We start from the raw sequence: 20912 nt of genomic DNA on the forward strand, positions 1-20912 counted from the left end.
GGGAAGCTGGTTGGGTGCCCCTGCTTTAGCTAGCAGAGCTGCGAGCCGCACTGAAGTGGCTAAAGAGCTGCATGCGGCTCGCCGACCACAGCGCTAGGGCCATGGCTAATTTGTATCCCATGGCATCAGAATTTTCCAAGCATTTAGTCCCGCCGAAGGTGGATTCGGCGGTGGCTCAGGTCACTAAACGTACCTCTTTGCCCTCAGATGGAGGGGTTGTCATGAAGTGTCTCTTTTATTCCGCTGCAGCGGGAGTGCGGGCTGCGGCGGCCACTTCCTTTGTGGCCCAGGCATATCATACCAAACTCCATCAGGATCCTGAGGAGGTTGTCCTTTGGGATATCGACTTCCTGGTTTCTGGGGTGAAGTATTTGGCAGACGCACTCTTATCTTGAAAGTTTTTGCTAAGCTTGGAACTTCTTCAGTTTCTGAATTCGCCAGTGGTTGGGTGATTCTTTATCTAAGGCTGCGCTGAGCAAGTTGCCTTTTAAAGGTTCACTCTTTTTTGGCCAGGGTTTGGATGACCTTATGACCATTGTGCAGGACCGTAAGCTTAAGGTGCTTTCTGGCTCTAGACCTCGCCTGACCAGGGATACGGGATTGACAAATTTTTGTCTCTTCCAGTGAACTTCTCAGTACGCCGGACCCCCTGCATTGGGACAGCGTTTTGGAGCATCCTCCAGACCTTGCTTTCGGGTTGCAGCGCACCAACAGCATTCCAACTCCCGACCACCTGTCCCAAGAGAAAATTATGGTGCCAGGTCTCTGGCTTTTGACCTTTCTTCTGGAATGGCTAAAGAAAACCTCGAACCAGTGGATCCTGGAGGTACTCGGGGATGGCCTTCGACAACAGTTCTTCCAGCCGGCGGTGGACTTCTTCCTGTCCTCTCCCGAGGGAACTCCGGACAGGGACAGCAAGGTGTGCGCTACGGTGTGCTGGTTACTGGTTCTGGGAGGCAGCCATAGAGCCGGTCCCAAGAGAAAACTTGAGCTCTGGGAGATACTCGGTTTACTTCATTGTACCAAAGAAAGACTCCGAAGATTGCAGACCGTTTCTGAACCTGAAAGCATTAAAAACATTCCTCCGAGTTCCACATTTCCAGATGGAAATGGTGTGTTCCAGGGAGTTTTTGGCTTCCTTGGATCTCACTGAAGCATACCTCCACATCCTGATATTTCTGGATCATTGGAGGTTTCCGAGGTCTCATGTTCTCGGGAGGCATTTCCAGTTTCGGTTTGGCGTTGGCACCCAGATCATTCACCGTAGTCATGATGCTGCCCATCTGCGATCATTGGGTGTGCTTGTACATTCGTCCTCAATGACTGGCTGATGGGTGATTAATCTAAAGAAGAGTCATCTCGAACAGATGCAGGGCTTGGAGTACCTGAGAGTCCGGTTCCACACAGGAATGAACCAGGTATTTCTTCCAGAATCCAGAAAGCTCAAACTCAGAAGTGCGATTTGGGACATGTTAGCGGTTCCAGCACCGACTGCCTGGCAGTACCTGTAGGTGTTAGGTCTCTTGGTGGCGACCATAGATGTGATTCCGTGGGCAAGAGCTCACCTACGTCCTTTTCAGTTATCCCTTCTGATGCGGTGGAATCCCCAGAGAGATGTGCTGGGGGAGAAGCTGCCTTGGTTGACTGCGGTGTACAGCAATATTCTGTGGTGATTGAACCTGGTCACTCTGAACCAAGGGCTCCCTCTGCGTATCTTGGACTAGGAGACCCTGACTATGGATGTGAGTCTCTCCAGCTGGGGAACAGTTTGCATGTCTGTACCAGTCCAGGGCCCCTGGACGTCGAGGGAGAGCAGAGACTCTAGAGAAGACTATCTGGCCAAGTCAAGAGCCGTCAAATCAGCAGTTAGGGGGGCCAAATTCCGCATGGAGGAGTCTCTAGCGAAGAACATCCAGAAGGGAGATAAATCCTTCTTCAAGTATATCAGTGACAGAAATAGAAACACAGGCGGGATAGTACGCCTAAGGAAACCAGATGGAAACTATGTAGAAATGGACTCGGAAAAAGCCAATCTGTTAAATGAATACTTCTGCTCAGTCTTCACCCGCGAGGCACTGGGACCCGGCCCTCAGCTACAGAAAAGGGATGACTCAGTAGGTCTGTTTAGTAATTTCAAGTTTACATCCAGCAGTGTCTACGGTGAGCTGTCTAAGCTCAAGGTTAACAAGGCAATGGGGCCTGACAATCTACACCCCAGGGTGCTCAGGGAGTTGTCATGTCTTGGCGGAACCGTTATCCGCGCTGTTCAATCTCTCCCTTAGTGCAGGTAGAGTCCCGTTGGACTGGAAGACGGCTAACGTTGTTCCACTCCACAAGAAAGGATCAAGGATGGAGGCAGCGAACTAAAGACCAGTGAGTCTCATATCAATAGTGAGCAAACTAATGGAAACTCTTATCAAACGCCAACAGGATACGATCCTGAATGAGGAGAATCTACGGGATCCCCGTCAACATGGATTTACCAAGGGGAGATCCTACCAACCCAACCTGATCAGCTTCTTTGACTGGGTGACGGGGAAGCTGGATGTTAGGGAGTCCCTGGACATTGTATACCTGGAGTTCAGCAAAGCATTCGATAGCGTACCTCATCGCAGGTTGCTGAGCAAGATGAGTTCTATCGGATTGGGCGACACATTGACAAAATGGGTAGGGAACTGGCTTGGAGGTAGGCTTCAGAGGGTAGTGGTGAACGGCATCCCCTCCAAAATGACGGAGGTGATCAGTGGAGTGCCGCAGGGCTCGGTCTTGGGCCCGATCTATTCAACATCTTTATAAGAGACTTGGCAGAGGGGCTCCGAGGCAAAATAACATTATTCGCCGATGACGCCAAACTAAGCAATGTAGTGGGCAAAAGCACAACAGACAAAAACTCAATACCCGACATCATGATGCAATACCTACTCCTACTGGAGCGCTGGTCTAGGACCTGGCAACTCAGCTTCAATGCCAAAAAATGCAAAGTCATGCACCTGGGCAGCCAAAATCCATGCACGACTTACACCCTTAATGGCGAGATCCTAACAAGAACAGTAGCAGAACAAGACTTAGGGATTATTGTCAGTGAGGACATGAAGACTGCCAGTCAAGTAGAGCAAGCTTCATCCAAGGCTAGACAAATTATAGGTTGCATACGCAGGAGTTTCGTCAGCCATAAGCCGTAAGTCATTATGCCATTGTATAGATCCATGGTGAGACCCCATCTAGAATACTGTGTACAATTCTGGAGTCCACATTACTGCAAAGATGTGCTGAGACTGGAGTCGGTCCAGAGAATGGCCACCCGGATGGTCTCGGGACTCAAGGATCTCCCATTCAAGGAACGACTAGATAAATTACAGCTCTACTCACTCGAGGAACGCAGAGAGAGGGGAGACATGATCAAGACGTTCAAGTATCTCACGGGCCGCATTGGGGTGGAGGAAGATATCTTCTTTTTCAAGGGTCCCACGGCAACAAGAGGACATCCGTGGAAACTCAGGGTCGGGAAGCTGCACAGTGACACCAGGAAATTCTTTTTTACTGAAAGGGAGGTTGATCGCTGGAATAGCCTTCCACTTCAGGTGATTGAGGCCAGCAGCGTGCCTGATTTTAAGGCCAAATAGGATCGTCAAGTGGGCTCTATTCACAGAGAAAGGTAGGGGGAGGGACATTAGGGTGGGCAGACTAGATGGGCCGTGGCCCTTATCTGCCGTTTATATCTATGTTTCTATGGTCAAAGTTAGCTCTGCTGAGATTTCAAGGGAGTCTCCACCGGAAGGCCATCCGTGTGTTCTCGGACAATGTGAAGGCTGTTGCCTATGTCATCCATCAAGGGGGCATGAGGAGTCCTCTGCTGGGCTTGGAGGCTCGGATGCTCTTTGCTTGGGCAGAACATAAGAACATAAGCATTGCCTCTGCCGGGTCAGACCAGGGGTCCATCGCGCCCGGCAGTCCGCTCCCGCGGCGGCCCTCCAGGTCCATGACCTGAAAATGTTCCCTACCTAACCTAAAAAGTCCATACCCTATTTGCTCAGTGTCCTGTGAGGTAAACCTCTATCTGTACCCCGTTATTCCCTTCGCTTCCAGGAAGTCATCCAGTCCCTTTTTGAACCCCAGAATTGTACTCTGGCTTATCACATTACATTACATTACATTACATTACGGATTTCTATTCCGCCTATACCTTATCACCTCTCCGGGAAGCGCGTTCCAGGTGTCTACCACCCGTTGAGTGAAGAAGAACTTTCTTGCATTCGTTTTGAATCTGTCTCCTCTCAGTTTTTCTGAGTGACCTCTTGTTTTAGTTGCCCCTGCTAGTTTAAAGAATCTGTCCCTCTCCACCTTCTCTATGCCTTTCATGATTTTATAAGTCTGTATCATGTCCCCTCTCAATCTCCGCTTTTCCAGGGTAAAGAGCCCCAGCCTGTCTAACCGTTCGGCATATGAGAGGTTCTCCATACCCTTTATCATCCTCGTTGCTCTCCTCTGGACCCTCTCGAATATTGCCATGTCCTTCTTGAGGTATGGCGACCAGTATTGGACGCAGTATTCCAGATGTGGGCTTTGTCCGTGGCTCATGTTGCCGACGTAGACAGCGTTCAGGCAGACTTTCTCAGTTGTCAGACTCTGGACCAGGGAGAATGGTCCCTGTCTGGTCTAGCGTTCGAGGCAATAGTGCGACGCTGGGGTCGTCCCACCTTCGATCTGATGGTGTCTTCAAAGAACAGGAAGGTGAACAGGTTCTTCAGCCGCTGACAGGAGGTCGGCAGCGAAGGAATCAATGCTCTGGTTTGACCTTGGCCCGAAGGGGAACTTCTGTACATCTTTCCCCTGTAGCCCATAATAGGGCGCGTGCTGTACTGGGTGTTCTCTCACAGGGGTCCGGTGATCCCTTGTGGCTCCGGTCTGGCCGAGAAGACTTTGGTACGCAGACCTTGTGAGGTTGAGTTCGGAAAGGGGTCTGCATCTTTCTTGTCATCGAAAGTTACTCATGCGGTCCCGATTGCACTTTAAGATCCGAACTTCTTTGGTCTTATGGCCTGGCGCTTGAGTGAGCGGCCTTGAAGGCCAGGGGTTATTCCTATGTGGTTATTGCCACGCTCCTTCAGAGCTAGCTGAAATCAACTGTATCGGCCTACACGAAATCCTGGAAGTGCTTTCAGGCTTGGTGTGCGAGGGTTCAGGTGGACCCTTTGGTACCATCAATCGCTCATGTTCTGGACTTCCTACAGGCTGGCCTCAGGAAGGGTATGGCGGTCTCTTCGTTTCGTGTCCAGATTGCAGGACTTTCCTGTTCAGGTCCCTCTTCGTTTAGGGGGTCTTTGCCATCTCACCCGGACTCTGTCTGGCTCTTGAGGAGAGCTGGGAGGCTGCGGCCTCCCTTACTACTGCCATGTCCAATGTGGAGCCTGAATTTGGTCCTATGCTCTCTGACTCATTCGCCCTATGAACCCCTGGATGGCATTTCTCTGAAAGAGCTTGGCATTAAGACCATTTTTTCTTGTGGCGGTCACTTTGGCACGGAGTGTGTCAGAGCTTCAGGCTGTGTCATGCAGAGATCCTTTTCTTCCCATCACTGTGTTGGCGGTGATTTTGAGGACTGTGTATTCCGTTCTTCCGAAAGTGATTTCCTTTTTCAATGTCAACCAGGAAGTTTGGTTGCCAGCCTTTGTTCCTTCGGGTTCCAAGTATAAGGACTGTGTTTGCGGTGTCTGAATGTGTGGCGTCTCCTTTTGAGATACCTGGAGGCCACTAATGATTTCCATCTGTCGGATTATCTCTTTGTTCTAATGGGCCCTGCGCACCGGGGTTGACCTGCTTTTAATGCTTTCATCTCACGTTGGATATGTTTGGCCATTTCTGCTGCCTATGTTTAGCGGAGTATAAGCTCACTATAACAGAGGCTTGGCTTCCTCCATGGTGGAGTCTCTGGTGGTTTCGCCTGAGGAGATTTGTAGGGCAGCCTTGTGGGCTTCGATTCATGCCTTTACCGGGTTTTACTGGCTTGATGTGGCAGCTAGGAGTGTTGCGACCTTTGGCGCTTCTGTTCTGGCGGTGAGCTCATCGGGCCCCCCTGAGAATTGGGACTGCTTTAATATGTCCCCGGTTTCAGCCTCCAGAGTGACAGAATGAATCACACACATACACCCCTTCCAGGGGAGTTGACACTTAGCTCTGTAATTTAGGGTTGTCTGTGGTGTCTGCATGATATGTTCTTTGTCTCCTCAGAGTATGGAGAACTTCTTTATAGGTAACCAACTTAACTTTTTTTTACCCTGTCATATACTCAAGTATTCATTGTTACTAGATTGTTAGATTGTGCTGACCAGTAATCTATTTTCTATTGGTTAGACCTGAATCTCACAACAACCAGTCATATGTGTTTTTAATCTTTATAACTTTTTCTTATGTAGGAAAAGCTTGGACCTGATTGAGTCCTTGTTGCGGCTGGCAGAAGTAGGACAGTATGAGCAGGTGAAACAACTCTTCAGTTTCCCCATCAAGCACTGCCCGGATATGCTGGTTTTAGCTTTACTGCAGATCAACACATCCTGGCACACTTTACGGCATGAACTTATCTCCACCCTGATGCCGATTTTCCTTGGCAATCACCCCAATTCTGCTATCATTTTGCACTACGCATGGCATGGACAGGTAAATCATAATGCTATATGCTGTCACCTACCTTCATGTTGCTTATTTAAGAACTGCTGTTTTCTATAAATAGAAGGGCCTTTTTGTAGCGTGAGAGTTAGCTTGCAATCATTTTATCACATTTAGTTTGTATTTTGACTTCAAATATAACAATGTAGTTGCAATATTAGACTTCCTTTTAAGCACATTTTCTTCATATGACTTTCCTTCAGAAACTCGGAAGTTGGTTTTCTTGTCTTACCAGATCAAATGTGTTATGTCAGTCAGGGCCGGATTTAGATGAAAAGAGGTTCTAGGCTATTCCACTTATGAGGCCCTATCACCTCCCATTTTTAAGTTTGTAAATTACATGAAAGATAATAAAATACATCATTACTGTGATATATATCAATATGTTAAATGAAACATGTTGTTATTGGTACTAACCTTTATAAAAAATGTGATACGGATAATAAATAAAAAAAAGTCGAGAACACTTATTTGGACATTTATTCTCAGCACCATATATAGTACTTGTAACAATAACTAATCAAACATAACACACAACATTGCCCCTTCCTATGTCCATAGTGCCCCCAGTGTGTCCTTCCTCACCTCAACCCCCCCCTCTGATGCCCGCCTGCCTCCCATCCCCCTTCCATTGAACACCCCCCATGCCATCCTGCCTGTCTGCCTTCCATTAAACCCCCCCACCCCCCTCCGATGCCAGCCTGCTTGCCTCCAATCCCCCTTCCACTGAAACCCCCCACCCCCGATGCTAGTCTGGGCCGCCCTGTCCTGGTGGATCCACGTTTTGCCTCTCGCCCAGCTGTTTCCGGACTGACGTCTTTCCCTCCCCGATCCTCCCAGGGCGAGAAAAAGAAAGGGAGAAGCCGAGTCGGTGCCCCGTTGCGGCCGGAGCCGGTTCCGATCCCGAAGTGTAGAATTTCTCCTTATTTTCGGTTCAGTGTTTTAGTGTTCACTGTTTTTAGAATAATGTAATTTTAATTTTGCTAACAATTTTGAATGTAGGCCTCTCTTGATCTTGAGGCCCTAGGCTGAAGCCTAGTTAGTCTATAGGAAAATCCGGCCCTGATGTCAGTCATTCAGCAGATGGAAACAGACCAATGATCTTGAGCTCTGCACTATAGAATGCACTGTGCTGGTGGTTCACATGATGCTTTGAGAGGTTGCAGATGGTTTGTACTACTCTTAAGCATATTAAGTCTCTCAGCCTCTCGCTGGTATGCAAATAAAATATAATTTTATAGTGTCCCTCCAGAAGGGCAAAGATGAATGGGCTTACATGCCTCTGCCAGCTGGTGGAGACTGAAAACAAATGACTTCAGTGATAAGTATAAGTGGGCTGTGCAGTCTCCCTAAAGTCAATCCCTTAATCTCCAGCAGGTAGAGGTGGTAAGTCTGTTCAGTCCCCATCTATCCCCCATCTATCCCCATCTATCCCCCATTTATCCCCATCTATCCCCCATCTGTTCAGTCCCCCATCTATCCCCCATCTGTTCAGTCCCCCACAGACATCACAGTTAGGAAATGCATCGCGGTGCTATGGAAACTCCGCACCATTAAAAAATACTTTGACGAGACCTCATTCCGCCTGCTAGTACAATCCTCCATCCTTAGCATACTAGATTACTGCAATATTATTTACTTGAGCTCCACGAAGAAAACCATTAGAAGACTCAAAATGATCCAGAACACTGCGGTCCGCCTCGTATTCGGCCTGAAAAAATGGGAACATGTCACCCCTTTCTACCACAAACTTCACTGGCTACCCTTTGAATCCAGAGTCCTATTCAAATTTGCCTGCTTCTGCTATAAAACAGTATTTGGCCTATCCCCAAGCTACTTAAACCCTCACTTCTATCTGAATCACATAAACAAGCACTCCCGCAGAATTCAACTCTTCGCCTTCCCCTCCCTAAAACTATGTCACTACAAAAGATTCCTTGATAAAACTTTTGCCTTCCAGGCTGCCAAACTGAACCCATGGCTAGCTGAAATTGTCCTTGAGGCCCCCACCTACCTTGGGTTTAGAAAATCTCTCAAAACTCACCTATTCCATGGACAAGACACCTAACACCCCTCTCCAATGAACAACAATCTCCTCCTCCCCCCTTCCACCTCCTTTCCCAACCTACCCACCCCCTCCCCCCCTAACCTACCCCCCTCTCTTCTCCTAACTACATTCTACCTCCTTGCTCCAAATATTGTTCAATTGTTTTCGAACCACGTATTATTTATTGCTTGCCTCTAATATTGTTCAATTGTTTTTAAACCACTTGTAATTCTTTATTAATCTAATGTAAACCGCCTAGAACTCCTTGGGTATGGCGGTATACAAAAATAAAGTTATTATTATTATTATCTATGTTGGCCTGGTTTAAAGAAAGAGGCTTAGAATTCTGTCTTGGTGCTAAATTTATTTTTGGCTAGAGGGAGGCAGGGGCTCATGGGGGTCTCCTTTGTCTTTGGGATTGCTACACTCTGATGGCTGAATTCCTCCCCCCCATTCCCCCACCTCCCCATTTCATTAATGTGCCTCAGCTGCTTGCTTTCTGCCTTGTGCTCAGACAGCAGTTTAGAGAGCCAGTAGGGTCTACCCTTTGCTTTTTCTCTGGTTGGGAAAACACAAAATAGATTAAGCAATACGGCCTTTTCTTTATGAGATTCTACATATTCCTCCCCTTCACCTTTGAGTCTCACAATGCCACTAAGATATATATATCTAAAACAGTTTTGTCTCCCCGTTTTAAAGTGTCAGCTATTTTTTTTCTTCTATTTGCATCTTTGCTTTCCTGACTACACGAGCAGCCCTCTTAACTTTTCCAGATATTTTGCCTGTCTTCTTCTTTTTGCAATCTTTTGTAGTTTATGAAAGCTAATCTCTTATTCCTTATCTTCTCAGCTATTACCGTATTTTCACGCATATAACGCGCGCGTTATACACGATTTTACAAACCGTGCATAACCTTGCGCGTTATACGCGTGAGCGCGTTTTACAACTTTTTTTACAAAGTTCCCCCCCCCCTCGACGTCCGATTCACCCCCCCCCCCGCAGAACCGCTCGCACCCCCACCCCGAAGGACCGCTCGCACCCCCACAGCCTCCCGACACCCCCCCCCATCATGTAGAAGCTCCTACCGGTGTCCTGCTGCTTCCTCTTGGCGATCCCGGCCCTTCTGTGAGCCCTGCGCCTGCGCTGCTTCCTCTTCCGGTGGTCCCACCCTTTCTCTATCGTCAGAGAAAGGGCGGTACCGCCGGAAGAGGAAGCAGCGCAGGGCTCACAGAAGGGCCGGGACCACCAAGAGGAAGCAGCAGGACACCGGTAGGAGCTTCTACATGATGGGGGGGGTCAGGAGGCTGTGGGGGTGCGAGCGGTCCTTCAGGGTGGGAGTGCGTGCGAACGGTCCTTCGGGGTGGGGGTGCGAGCGGTCCTGCAGGGGTGGGGGTGAAACGGACATCCGGGGGGGGGGGGGGGCATCAGGCTTTCAGGGTGGGGACAGGACTTCAAGGGGAGAGGAGAGTCGGGGCGGGCGAAAGGAGAGTCGGGGTGGCCAGAGGAGAGTCGGGGCGGGCGAAAGGAGAGTCGGGTGGCGACAGGAGAGTCGGGACAGCATACGCGGTATAAAAATTTTTTTTTACATATATTTCGGTTTCCCGCGCGCTATACATGGGTGCACGTTATCTACGTGAAAATATGGTACTTTTGAGACCCAAAGTGGCCTTCTTTTACTTACTTGCCTCAAAAAAGGTTTGTCGCCTTTACAATCACTCCTTTCAGGTTTGCCCACCGCATTTCCTTTTCTTCCAGAGGGTCCCATCTAGACAATAATTCCTTGACGTAAATCCCCATCCAGTTTTTTTTTTTTAAAGTCTAGAACCTTTGCTTTTGAAAGAACTCTCTCTATACCCATCTTAATATTAAACCGTACCATGCAGTGATCACTGGATGCCAGATGATCACCCACTGTAACATCAGAAATACTTTCCCTATTTGTAAGCACTAAGTCCAGTATGACCCCAACCCGTGTAGATTCCATTACCAAATGGTAGAACAGTTCTCCTTGTAAAGAATCCAGAATCTCCCTACTTCTAGAAGACTCCGCAATAGGGATACCCCAATCAACAACTGGCATGTTAAAATCACCTATTAGCAAGACTTCCCCTTTTTAGTTATATTCTGAATATCTACTATTAAATCTTTTTGTCTGTGAAGGAGGCCTGTATATCACACCAATGTAAATATATTCACCATTACCTCTTTCCAAATTGATCCACAGTGCCTCTTCCTTGCCTTGCAGATCCTGCAGTTGTGTGGCTTTAATATGATCTTTAATTAATAACGCTATTCCTCCTCCTTTTTCTTTCTACCCTGTCTTTCCTGTATAGATTATAGCCCAGTATAACTACATCCATGTCATGGATCTCTGTGAACCATTTCTCTGTGATCGCCACTATATCCAGCTCCTCTTCTTCCATCACAGCTTCTCGATCCAGAATCTTGTTTCCCATACTTCGAGCATTGGTATATACTGCTTTCCAGACATTGCCCCCTTTCCCATCCGTGTAGTGATATTTAGTGATTTACTTACCTGAGGGCTTATACTCACCCGGGAGTGTTCACCCTACCCCATCACTTCTAGTTTAAAGCCTTCAGTAGATTAGCCAGCCTGCTGGTGAAGTCACTTCTTCCCTTCTTTGATAGTTGCATACCATCACTGCTCAGCAGACCTTGGAAGATCATCACATGGTCCAGGAAGCCAAAACGCTCTTGACGACGCCATCCATGTAGCCATGTAGTCATCTCCAGGATGCGAGCTTCTCTACCCTGGCCTTTACCCTCGATAGGGAGGATGGACGAGAATACCATCTGTGCACCTGACTGCTTCACCTCTCTCCGAGAGCCAAAAACCCGATAGGCTGCTGTTGCAGCTGTTTATAGTAGCGATTTAAAAAAAACCAAGTCATTCTCCAAAAAATGCTCATGCAAATGAGGTTGACAGAATAGGAAAGATTTGCTAAATTTGCATGTGCCTATGGTGGGCACATGCACACACCCCCAGCAGCAGAAGAGATGCCCAATCTCTCCCACCGCCAACCCCCCCACACCCATACACTCACACACACACACACACTTACCTTACTTTAGATGGCTGGTCAGAGGGATGCCTACTCCCTCTGGCCAGCCTCTTCAAAATGGCAGGCTTTTCCTTCCTTGGTGCATCTTGGAATGATTGATTGGCAGCAGGAGAGATTGGGTATCTCTTCCTTTGCCCAGGAGGGCTATAATACACACACTTAAGAACCATGCTTTTACCACTCCCATTTTTAAAAAAAGCTACAATTTGAGAATCATGTAACTTTTAAAAAATTTTTTCATTAGCCACAGTAAAACACACGCCACAAGATATACTTTTAACGGTGCTGGCACTGTACTGGCACTCCTGGACCAGGCACTGATTTTGGTCACCAAAATCCGATGCCGCTCTTGGAGAATGTCTTGGTGATGTTTAAGAATCCACCAGAGTGCTCATTTCAATATTCAAGAGCTCATTTGCATGGCAGTGTTGGAGACTCCTAAAAAGCTTGCTAAAGATCCCACACATCTACTATAATAAAACCCTAAGCGCACATGCACACTCTTACCTGCATGTTCCGTTTTCTGTGATCAGTAGGTCCCCGGCAGGTAGGAGTGCGCATGCATGCTTAGCTTTGCCAGTGGCCGCCAGACAAATTGGAAAGCGCTGGCCTCCCTACTCTCTACCTCGCACAGACCTCCATCAAGAAAAACAGCATTACCGGTCAAAGTTTATTTTTAAGTTTAAAGGTGCTGCGGTGGCTCCTCTCACGAGGCTTCCGAAGCAGGCGGCGATCGTGAGAGGAGCCACCGCGGCACCTTTAAACTTAAAAATAAATTTCGGCTGGTAGTGCTGTTTTTCCTGCTGTGCCCTCTCTTTCAGTGAATGATCGATACCCTCACCATCTCCTCATGTGGCAATTTCTCCGGTTGAGGGCTCACTGGAGCTCGATATTGACATCGGTGTGTCTATTCAGGAGGAGGGGGATCTCCTTGTAGCGAATACACAAAATTTGAACCCCCTCTTAGCATTGTAAAACAACTTTTCAAAACACCCCTCCCCTCCGCCTCTCAGCACTGCCGCCGTACCTTTTCAACCCCCCTCTCAGCACCGCCGCTGCAGCTTTTCAATCCCCCTAGCACTGCCGCCGCCACACCTGTTCAAATCCTCCCCCCCAGCACGACCGCCATTGTTGGTACCTTTTTTTTAACAGCTTGGTGGTCCAGCGGTATCCCTCCCTCACTAGACGGCTCTAGCTCAGGTTAGGAGCGAGGATGTGAGGAGCAAGCTTATACGCTCCCGCTTGGGCCCACTGCTTGCTCCTCACATCCACACTCCTAATCTGAGTATGAGAGCCATCTAGCGATGACGGGAGAGATTTAAAAAGGTACAGTGTATTTTTTTTTTTTTTTTAATAAATTCCCTTGACAGTTGTTGGTTGGTTTTTGTTATTTCTCTGTGCCAGACTGCATGAAGGAAGAGGGGGGGGTTTGTGGGAAATGCTGCTGCTGCTGCACAGGGACCTGGAGGGGAAGGGAAATACCGCTGCTGCACAGAGAAGTGGAGGGGGAGGGAAATACTATTATTTTTTATTTATTTTATTTGTATTTATTTAAGCATTTATAGTCACTTATAGTCTAAGTGGTTTACATTCAGGTACTCAAGCATTTTTCCCTATCTGTCCTGGCAGGCTCACACTCTATCTAATGTACCTGGGGCAATGGGGGGATTAAGTGACTTTGCCCAGGGTCACAAGGAGCAGTGTGAGATTTGAACCCCACAACCTCAGGGCACTGAGGCTGTGGCTCTAACCGCTGCACCACACACAATACTGCTGCTGTTGCTGCACAGGGAAGTGGGATGGGGAAGGAAATGCTGCCTCTAAGGGAAATGGAAGGGGAGGGAATGCTGCTGCGGCTGCTGCACAGGGAAGTGGGGTGGGGGAGGGAAATGCTGTTGCTGCTGCACAGGGAAGTGGGGTGGGGGAGGGAAATGCTGTTGCTGCTGCACAGGGAAGTGGGGTGGGGGAGGGAAATGCTGTTGCTGCATAGGGAAGTGGAAGAGGAGGGGATGCTACATAGGGAGCAGAGAGAGAGAGACAGATAGAAAGAAAGACAGACAGACAGACAGACAGTGGGAGGGAGGGAGACAGAAAGGAAAAAAGACACAGAGGCAGGAAGAGGGACAAAAAGACAGACAGAGAAAGGGGGCCAGGGAGAGAGAAATACAGCAGGAGGTAGAGAAACAGAAAGAAAGAAAGAAAGACATACATATATTCTAGCACCCGTTAATGTAACAGGCATAAAGACTAGTCCTTTGATAAAATGCATGCAGGTTATACCTTGTGGAACCAGTTTAGCGACCGTGTTAAAGGCAATCTTAAGTTATGAGAATTGAGCCCTCAGTCTTTTGACTTAATGTTGGCAGTTTTTACTCCAATGGTCCAAACTTTCTAGTGGATTTATGTGTCACATGGCTATTTCGGTGTTGCAAGGCTATTTCTTGAACTGATCTGCATAACTGTAGTGCTCATTGCCTGGGTCCTGATCATGACCTTTCTTTGCCACTCTTCAAAATTACTACAAAAAAGGTTGTTGCCAGAAAAATGCAGTTTGAAAAACTTTGCAGGTCATCTATTTCTAAGTCAGAATTGGCTATAGTCTCCAATGCTTCACCTTGACATCAGACAACTCCAGTACCAACAGCATTGACATTTGTCTACATCATCGGGGCTGCCTGTATCGGGGGAATTCCCTAAAAATGCAAAGAAGCATAAATATATTTTTCCCTTTCAGGATTGCCTCAGCATCATCTCAGGCATCTTCACCATCAACGCACCAATGACAAATCACCACCTTTTGAAGTGTGCCTCGATTCTGGGGTCACAAGTGCTTTGACGCACTGTGATATCAGTGCATATACTGGCTATGGCACCATCTCTGTAGAAACAGCTTTTCATACTGTTGCAGAAAGCTAGCTGTGCTGTTGTAGTTGGAAATGATGCAAAATCCTGCTCACATAATGCCAGCCTCAGCTTTGTCCAAGTATTGCCTGGAAAATCAAGGCATAAACTTCAGAGCATTCAGTCTCAAACATCAGCATCTATAGTTGACGTGTATGACTGACACACATCATTGGCATCTATTATATGCACATCAAGGACTCATTTCAACGACGCCCAGATGGCAGATAAAAGGCTAGTTGGCCCATCCAGCCTGCCCATCCGCAGTAACCATCCTCTCTCAGATCCTACGTGTCTATCCCATGTTTTCTTTAATTCAGACATAGTCTCTATCGCCACCTTCTCTTCTAGGAGACTATTCCACACATCTACTACCCTTTCTGTAAAGAAATATTATCCTAGGACAAGCAGGCATCATATTCTTCCATGTGGGTGACGTCATCCGCAGAGCCTGGTATGGACAGTGGTAAAAGTGTACTTGCACTTTAAGTTTTCAGACACTTTGCAACTGCCCACAGTGCGCATGGGCGAGTGCTTTCCTGGCCGACACCGGCTCGTGGTACTTCATTCTTCATTTTCTGGACTTTTGTCCATTGTGCATTGCCTTCCCATCAACGTTTTTTCCTTTTGAGCCTTTTGGCTAGATTTTTCTCCTTTGGTCTGTGAAAAAATAACATAAAAATTTTCATTGTACCTGTTGGGCCTTTTGGCCTTTTTTTCATTAGACATAATTGAGTTTAACCTCACCACCGATATTTTTTTCTATGTCAAAAGCTTTGAGCAGGTTCAAAAACTGCTGTTAGTGCCAGTGCCCTATCTCAATCACTGATCCTGCACAGTTGGTGTTTTCAGTGTTTGGGCCCTAAGCATTGAGTGGACAGCTGTACCCATTCTACCTTGTAGAAATGCTCATTGAAGGCTTGTCGAATCCAGCAGGAGAAGCTGTTTGGTTAGACTATGGACTCTAATGGAAAATCCAAGCCCTCTGTACCGATGATATTGACATTGGATGTGATTCCTGCATCCAGTTGGTTTTTTCCCAAAGCCTCATTTTCATCCTGGAGAAACAGCTCTACACTCTTTGGACTGTAAGCGTGCTTTGGCTTACTATATACAAAGGACTAAGCCACACGGGACTTCAAATCTTTTGATCCTAACAGATTGTGCCTGCCTGTCACCAAGAGAAATATTTCCATGTGGTTTGCAGCCTGTTTCCTTTTGCTATACTCAGGCTGGGTTGCAGCTCAAGGAATGCGTTACCACACACAAGGTCTGAGCTATGGCAGAATCAGAAGCTTTCTTTTTCTTCACTCCCATTGATGAAATTTGCAAAGCAGTTACTTGGTCCTCAATTCATATATTCACAACTCACCACTGTCTAGAATCCTATTGCAGATGAGATGATCATTTTTGCCAAGCGGTATTACAGAATTTGTTTTCTTCTTAATGGCCAACCCTCCCTCCATCCCAATCAGTAAGCTAGGGAGTCCCACATGTGAGAATATGCTGCGTGCTTGTCCTAGGATAAAGCACCGTTACTTACCGTAACAGGTGTTATCCCAGTGAGTAGGCAGCATATTCTCCCATGTGGGTGACATCATCCAAGGAGCCTCAGTACGGACAGTATTAAACGTGTACCGCCACTTTAAAGACTTTAGAAACTTTGCAACTGCCCACGGCGCGCATGTGTGAGTGCCTTCCCCGCCTGACGTAGGCTTGTGGTTCCTCAGTTCGTTGTTTTCTACAGAGCGAAGTACTTTCCTGAGTGAACTCTGTCAGTCTGTATTGCTTTCCCGCTTTGTGTTTTTTTCCGACTAGTTTTTTCTTTGTCTTAGCTTGTTTCTTTATTAAAAAAAAAAAAAAAGTAGAAAAGGAAAACTATGTTTTTCTTTTCTTGTCGGCTTCAGCCTTCGGGGCTTTCCCTCGTGCCAAAATTGAGTTTATTTTCGCTGAAGCCATTTTTTTGTCCATGTCTAAACTGTTAATGGGCTTTAAAAAGTGCTGTAGGTATCAGCAGCTTATTTATATCACCAACCCAGACAGAGTGGGCAAATTAGGAGATGGGGTGGCACTATATACTAAAGAAGGCATCAAAACTACGAGAAAAATAGATGTCAAATACACCGGAGAATCACTCTGGGTAAACCTGGCCTGAGGCAATGAAAAATGCCTGTATCTTGGTGTAATATACAGACCTCCAAAACAGCCGGAAGACAAGGACATAGAACTAATCAATGACATAGAGAATATCACTTTACGGGGGGATACGGTACTGCTAGGGGACTTCAACATGCCCAATGCAGATTGGAACACACTCTCAGTGTCAACCAGCGGCAGCAGAAGGCTATTATCCACAATAAGTGGAGCACGACTCAAACAAAATTTGTACTGGAGCCACTAGGTCCCAGGCGATACTTGATCTAGTATTCACCAACGGAGAAAGCATCTCGGAGGTCTCGGTAGGCGATAAGCTAGCCTCCAGTGACCACAACATGGTATGGTTCAACCTCAGAAAAGGTTTCCCTCGAACAAGCACAACAACAAAAGTACTAAACTTTAGAGGCACTGACTTTAAACGTATGGGAGATTTCGTCCATCGGGCACTGCAAAACCAAGCTGTGATCGATAATGTGGAGGCTACGTGGTTAACCTTGAAATTTACACTACAAGAAGCAACAAACTGCTGCATAAAGTTGGTAAGTAAACGGCAAAGAAACAACAGACCCCAATGGTTCACCGCAGAGATCTTGGACCTTGTTAAGGAAAAACGAGCATTTGTATCCTACAAACGCTCGGAGACTAAGGAGGCTAAAATACTATATATGACCAAGTCTACAGCTGTCAAATCGACAGTCAGAGAGGCCAAGCTTCGAGTAGAAGAAAGCCTAGCAAAGAACATTAAAAAAGGGGACAAATCCTTCTTCAGGTATATTAGTGATAGAAAAAGAAACATAGATGGGATTGTACGCCTTAAAAAGCCCGACGGGAATTATGTAGAATCGGATTAAGATAAAACTGAACTACTGAATGAATACTTCTGCTCAGTCTTCACCTGCGAGGTGCCGGGGTCCGGCCCATAGCTGCAGGCAAAGCAAAGCTTGGTAGACCCGTTTCAGAACTTCGAGTTTACACCGGCCGACATCTACGGCAAATTATCAAGGTGAACAAAACTCAAGGTGAACAAAGCCATGGGCCCGGACAATATACACACCAGAGCGCTCAGAGAGCTGTGTGACGTCCTAGCAGAACCGTTATCTGTACTCTTCAATCTCTTCCTGAGTACGGGAAGAGTCCCCTTGGACTGGAAAACAGCCAACGTTGTTCCTCTGCTCAAAAAGGGTTGTAGGGCAGAGGCGGCGAATTACAGACCGGTGAGTCTCACATAGATAGTGAGTAAGCTCATGGAAACACTAATCAAACGCGAATTAGACACGATCCTGAATGAGGAGAATCTACGCGATCCACACCAACATGGATTCACCAAGGGTAGGTCCTGCCAATCCAATCTCATCAGCTTCTTTGACTGGATAACTAGAAAGCTAGACTCAGGAGAGTCCCTGGACGTCGTGTACCTGGACTTCAGTAAAGCTTTTGATAGCGTCCCCCACCGCAGGTTATTGAGCAAGATGAAATCCATGGGACTAGGGGATACACTAAATGCATGGGTCAATGACTGGCTGAGCGGTAGGCTTCAGAGGGTGATGGTTAACGGTACCCACTCTAAAACGTCGGAGGTGACCAGTGGAGTGCCGCAGGGCTCAGTCCTGGGTCCGAACCTTTTCAACATATTTGTAGGAGACCTGACTCGGGGGCTTCAATATAAAGTAACATTATTCGCCGACGATGCCAAATTAAGTAACATTGTGAGTAAAAGCGATTTGTCAGACAGCATGAAGCAGGACCTGCTTTTACTGGAACATTGGTCCTCGGACCTGGCAGCTAGGCTTCAACGCAAAAAAAATGCAAGGTCATGCACCTTGGCAACAATAACCCAAGCAGAACGTACACACTGAATGGTGAGACTTTGGCTAGGACTGCAGCAGAATGAGATTTAGGGGTGATCATTAGTGAAGACATGAAAACTGCCAATTAGGTGAAGAAAGCGTCATCCAAGGCCAGACAGTTGCTGGGTTGTATCCGTAGAAGTTTTGTTAGCCGGAAGCCCGAGATCATAATGCCATTGTAAAGAGCCATGATGAGACCTCATGAGACTGTGTACAATTCTGGAGGCCACATTATCGTAAGGATGTGCTGAGAGTTGTCGGTTCAGCGAATGACCACCAGGATGGTCTTGGGGCTCAAAGACCTCTCATACGAGGAAATGCTGAACAAATTGCCGCTATACTCTCTCGAAGAATGTAGGGAGAGGGGAGACATGATTGAGACATTTAAGTATATCACTGGCCGTGTCGAGGTGGAAGAGGGCATCCGCTGAAAATCAGGGGCTGGAGATTTCATGGCGACACCAGGAAGTATTTCTTAACAGAAAGAATGGTTGACCATTGGAACAAGCTCCCAGAGCAGGTGATCGTAGCCAACAGCGTGCCTGATTTTAAGTATAAGTGGGATGCCCACGTTGGATCTCTACAAGGGTAGTGTAAAGGTGTTGCCATCAGAGTGCGATCTCTAGGAGGGTAGTTAGGGAGGGTTAATAGAGTGGGCAGACTCGATGGGCTATGGCCCTTTTCTGCTGTCATTTTCTATGTTTCTATGTTTCTAACCCTCATAGTTGGTGCTTAGCGGTTAAGCCCTGAGCATTGGGTGGAGACTTGCACCCAGTGTTCAACCAAGTTTTCTATCAAAGCCCATCTTCAGTAGGATAAGTTATTCGGCGCAGCTATCGACATCGAAGACTCCTGCATCGTCATTGGTATCGGGAGATTTTGTACCATCGGGGAAGCCAGCTAAGAAGCCATCCGCTTCCCAACCAGCGTCACAGATTGCAACAGTCCTTGTTGAGGTTACCCTCTCTGAGGCAGGCTGCTGCACCGTTGGTACTGGCAGATAAACCAACAGTACCGGTGCTTTCATTTAGGGAGAAGCTCAATGAATTCTTCCAGAGGGAGCTCTGTGATCTTTTCAAACTGCACGGAGTGCCAGTGCTTACATTGACTCCTTCGGTACCGGACCAGTCTGAGCATAGCACTACGAGGCCCCATGGTACCACTGTGAACTCTCCTTCAGGACGTCATGGATCTTCACTGAGACATCATCTATTCTCGGCTTGATGTTTACTCCCCGACATTCACTTCCTTTCCCTCTCCCTACCACTCCATCATTACCATTTCTCTCCTTCCATCCCCTGTCACTATCTCCCTTATTTTTTCCATCCTCTTATTTCCAGCTTTTGGTCCTCTCAAACATCTTTCTCCCAGCAAATCTTCCTGTGCTCCTAAATCATCCTCTCCACAAAGTAATAATAATAATAGCTTTATTTATATCCCATCATACCTTTTCAGTTCAAGATGGTATACATTTTGAGTCTCTATTGTATTAACACTGTTTTTTTGGTGACTCTTTAGGTCATAAGAACATAAGAAATGCCTCCGCTGGGTCAGACCCGAGGTCCATCGCGCCCAGCAGTCCGCTCACGCGGCGGCCCAACAGGTTCAGGACCTTTGCAGTAAATTTCTATCTATACCCCTCTATCCCCTTTTCCAGCAGGAATTTGTCCAAACCTTTCTTAAACCCCAGTACTGTACTCTGCCCTATAACTTCCTCTGGAATTGTATTCCAGGTATCCACCATCCGTTGTGTAAAGAAGAATTTCCTAGCATTAGTTTTGAATTTGCCTCCTTTCAACTTTTCCGAATGCCCTCTTGTTTTTTTATTCTCTGAAAGTTTGAAGAATCTGTCCCTCTCTACTCTCTCTATGCCCTTCATGATCTTGTAAGTCTCTATCATATCCCCTCTTAATCTTCTCTTTTCTAGGGAAAAGAGTCCCAGTTTTTCCAATCTCTCAGCATATGAAAGGCTTTCCATCCCCTTAATCAGTCGTGTTGCTCTCCTCTGAACTCTCTCGAGCAATGCCATATCCTTCTTAAGGTACGGTGACCAATACTGGACGCAGTACTCAAGATGTGGGCGCACCATACTTGCTTTTAAATATTATCAGAAGTAGGAGATCAACTGCTTTTACACCTAAGCAGCCTATAATAGGAGCCCTTGCCCCGATCCAACCAGGCATGTGAGCTCCTCCCCCTATATCCCGTTTAAGA

The 20912-nt window shown here is 47.1% G+C and overlaps 1 protein-coding gene across 13 annotated transcripts in view; it reads left to right on the forward strand.

Moving 5' to 3' along the window:
• Positions 1–20912, forward strand: part of CNOT1 (CCR4-NOT transcription complex subunit 1) — a 1050915-nt gene that overhangs the window by 325472 nt on the left and 704531 nt on the right. For all 13 annotated transcript variants that reach the window (XM_033940598.1, XM_033940586.1, XM_033940591.1 and 10 more), the window contains one exon: positions 6414–6654. In XM_033940598.1, the coding sequence (XP_033796489.1) occupies positions 6414–6654 (241 nt within the window). The remainder of the gene's footprint in view (positions 1–6413; positions 6655–20912) is intronic.

This window comes from Geotrypetes seraphini, chromosome 4 (genome assembly GCF_902459505.1).
Source record: "Geotrypetes seraphini chromosome 4, aGeoSer1.1, whole genome shotgun sequence".
Classification (NCBI taxonomy): Eukaryota; Metazoa; Chordata; class Amphibia; order Gymnophiona; family Dermophiidae; genus Geotrypetes; species Geotrypetes seraphini.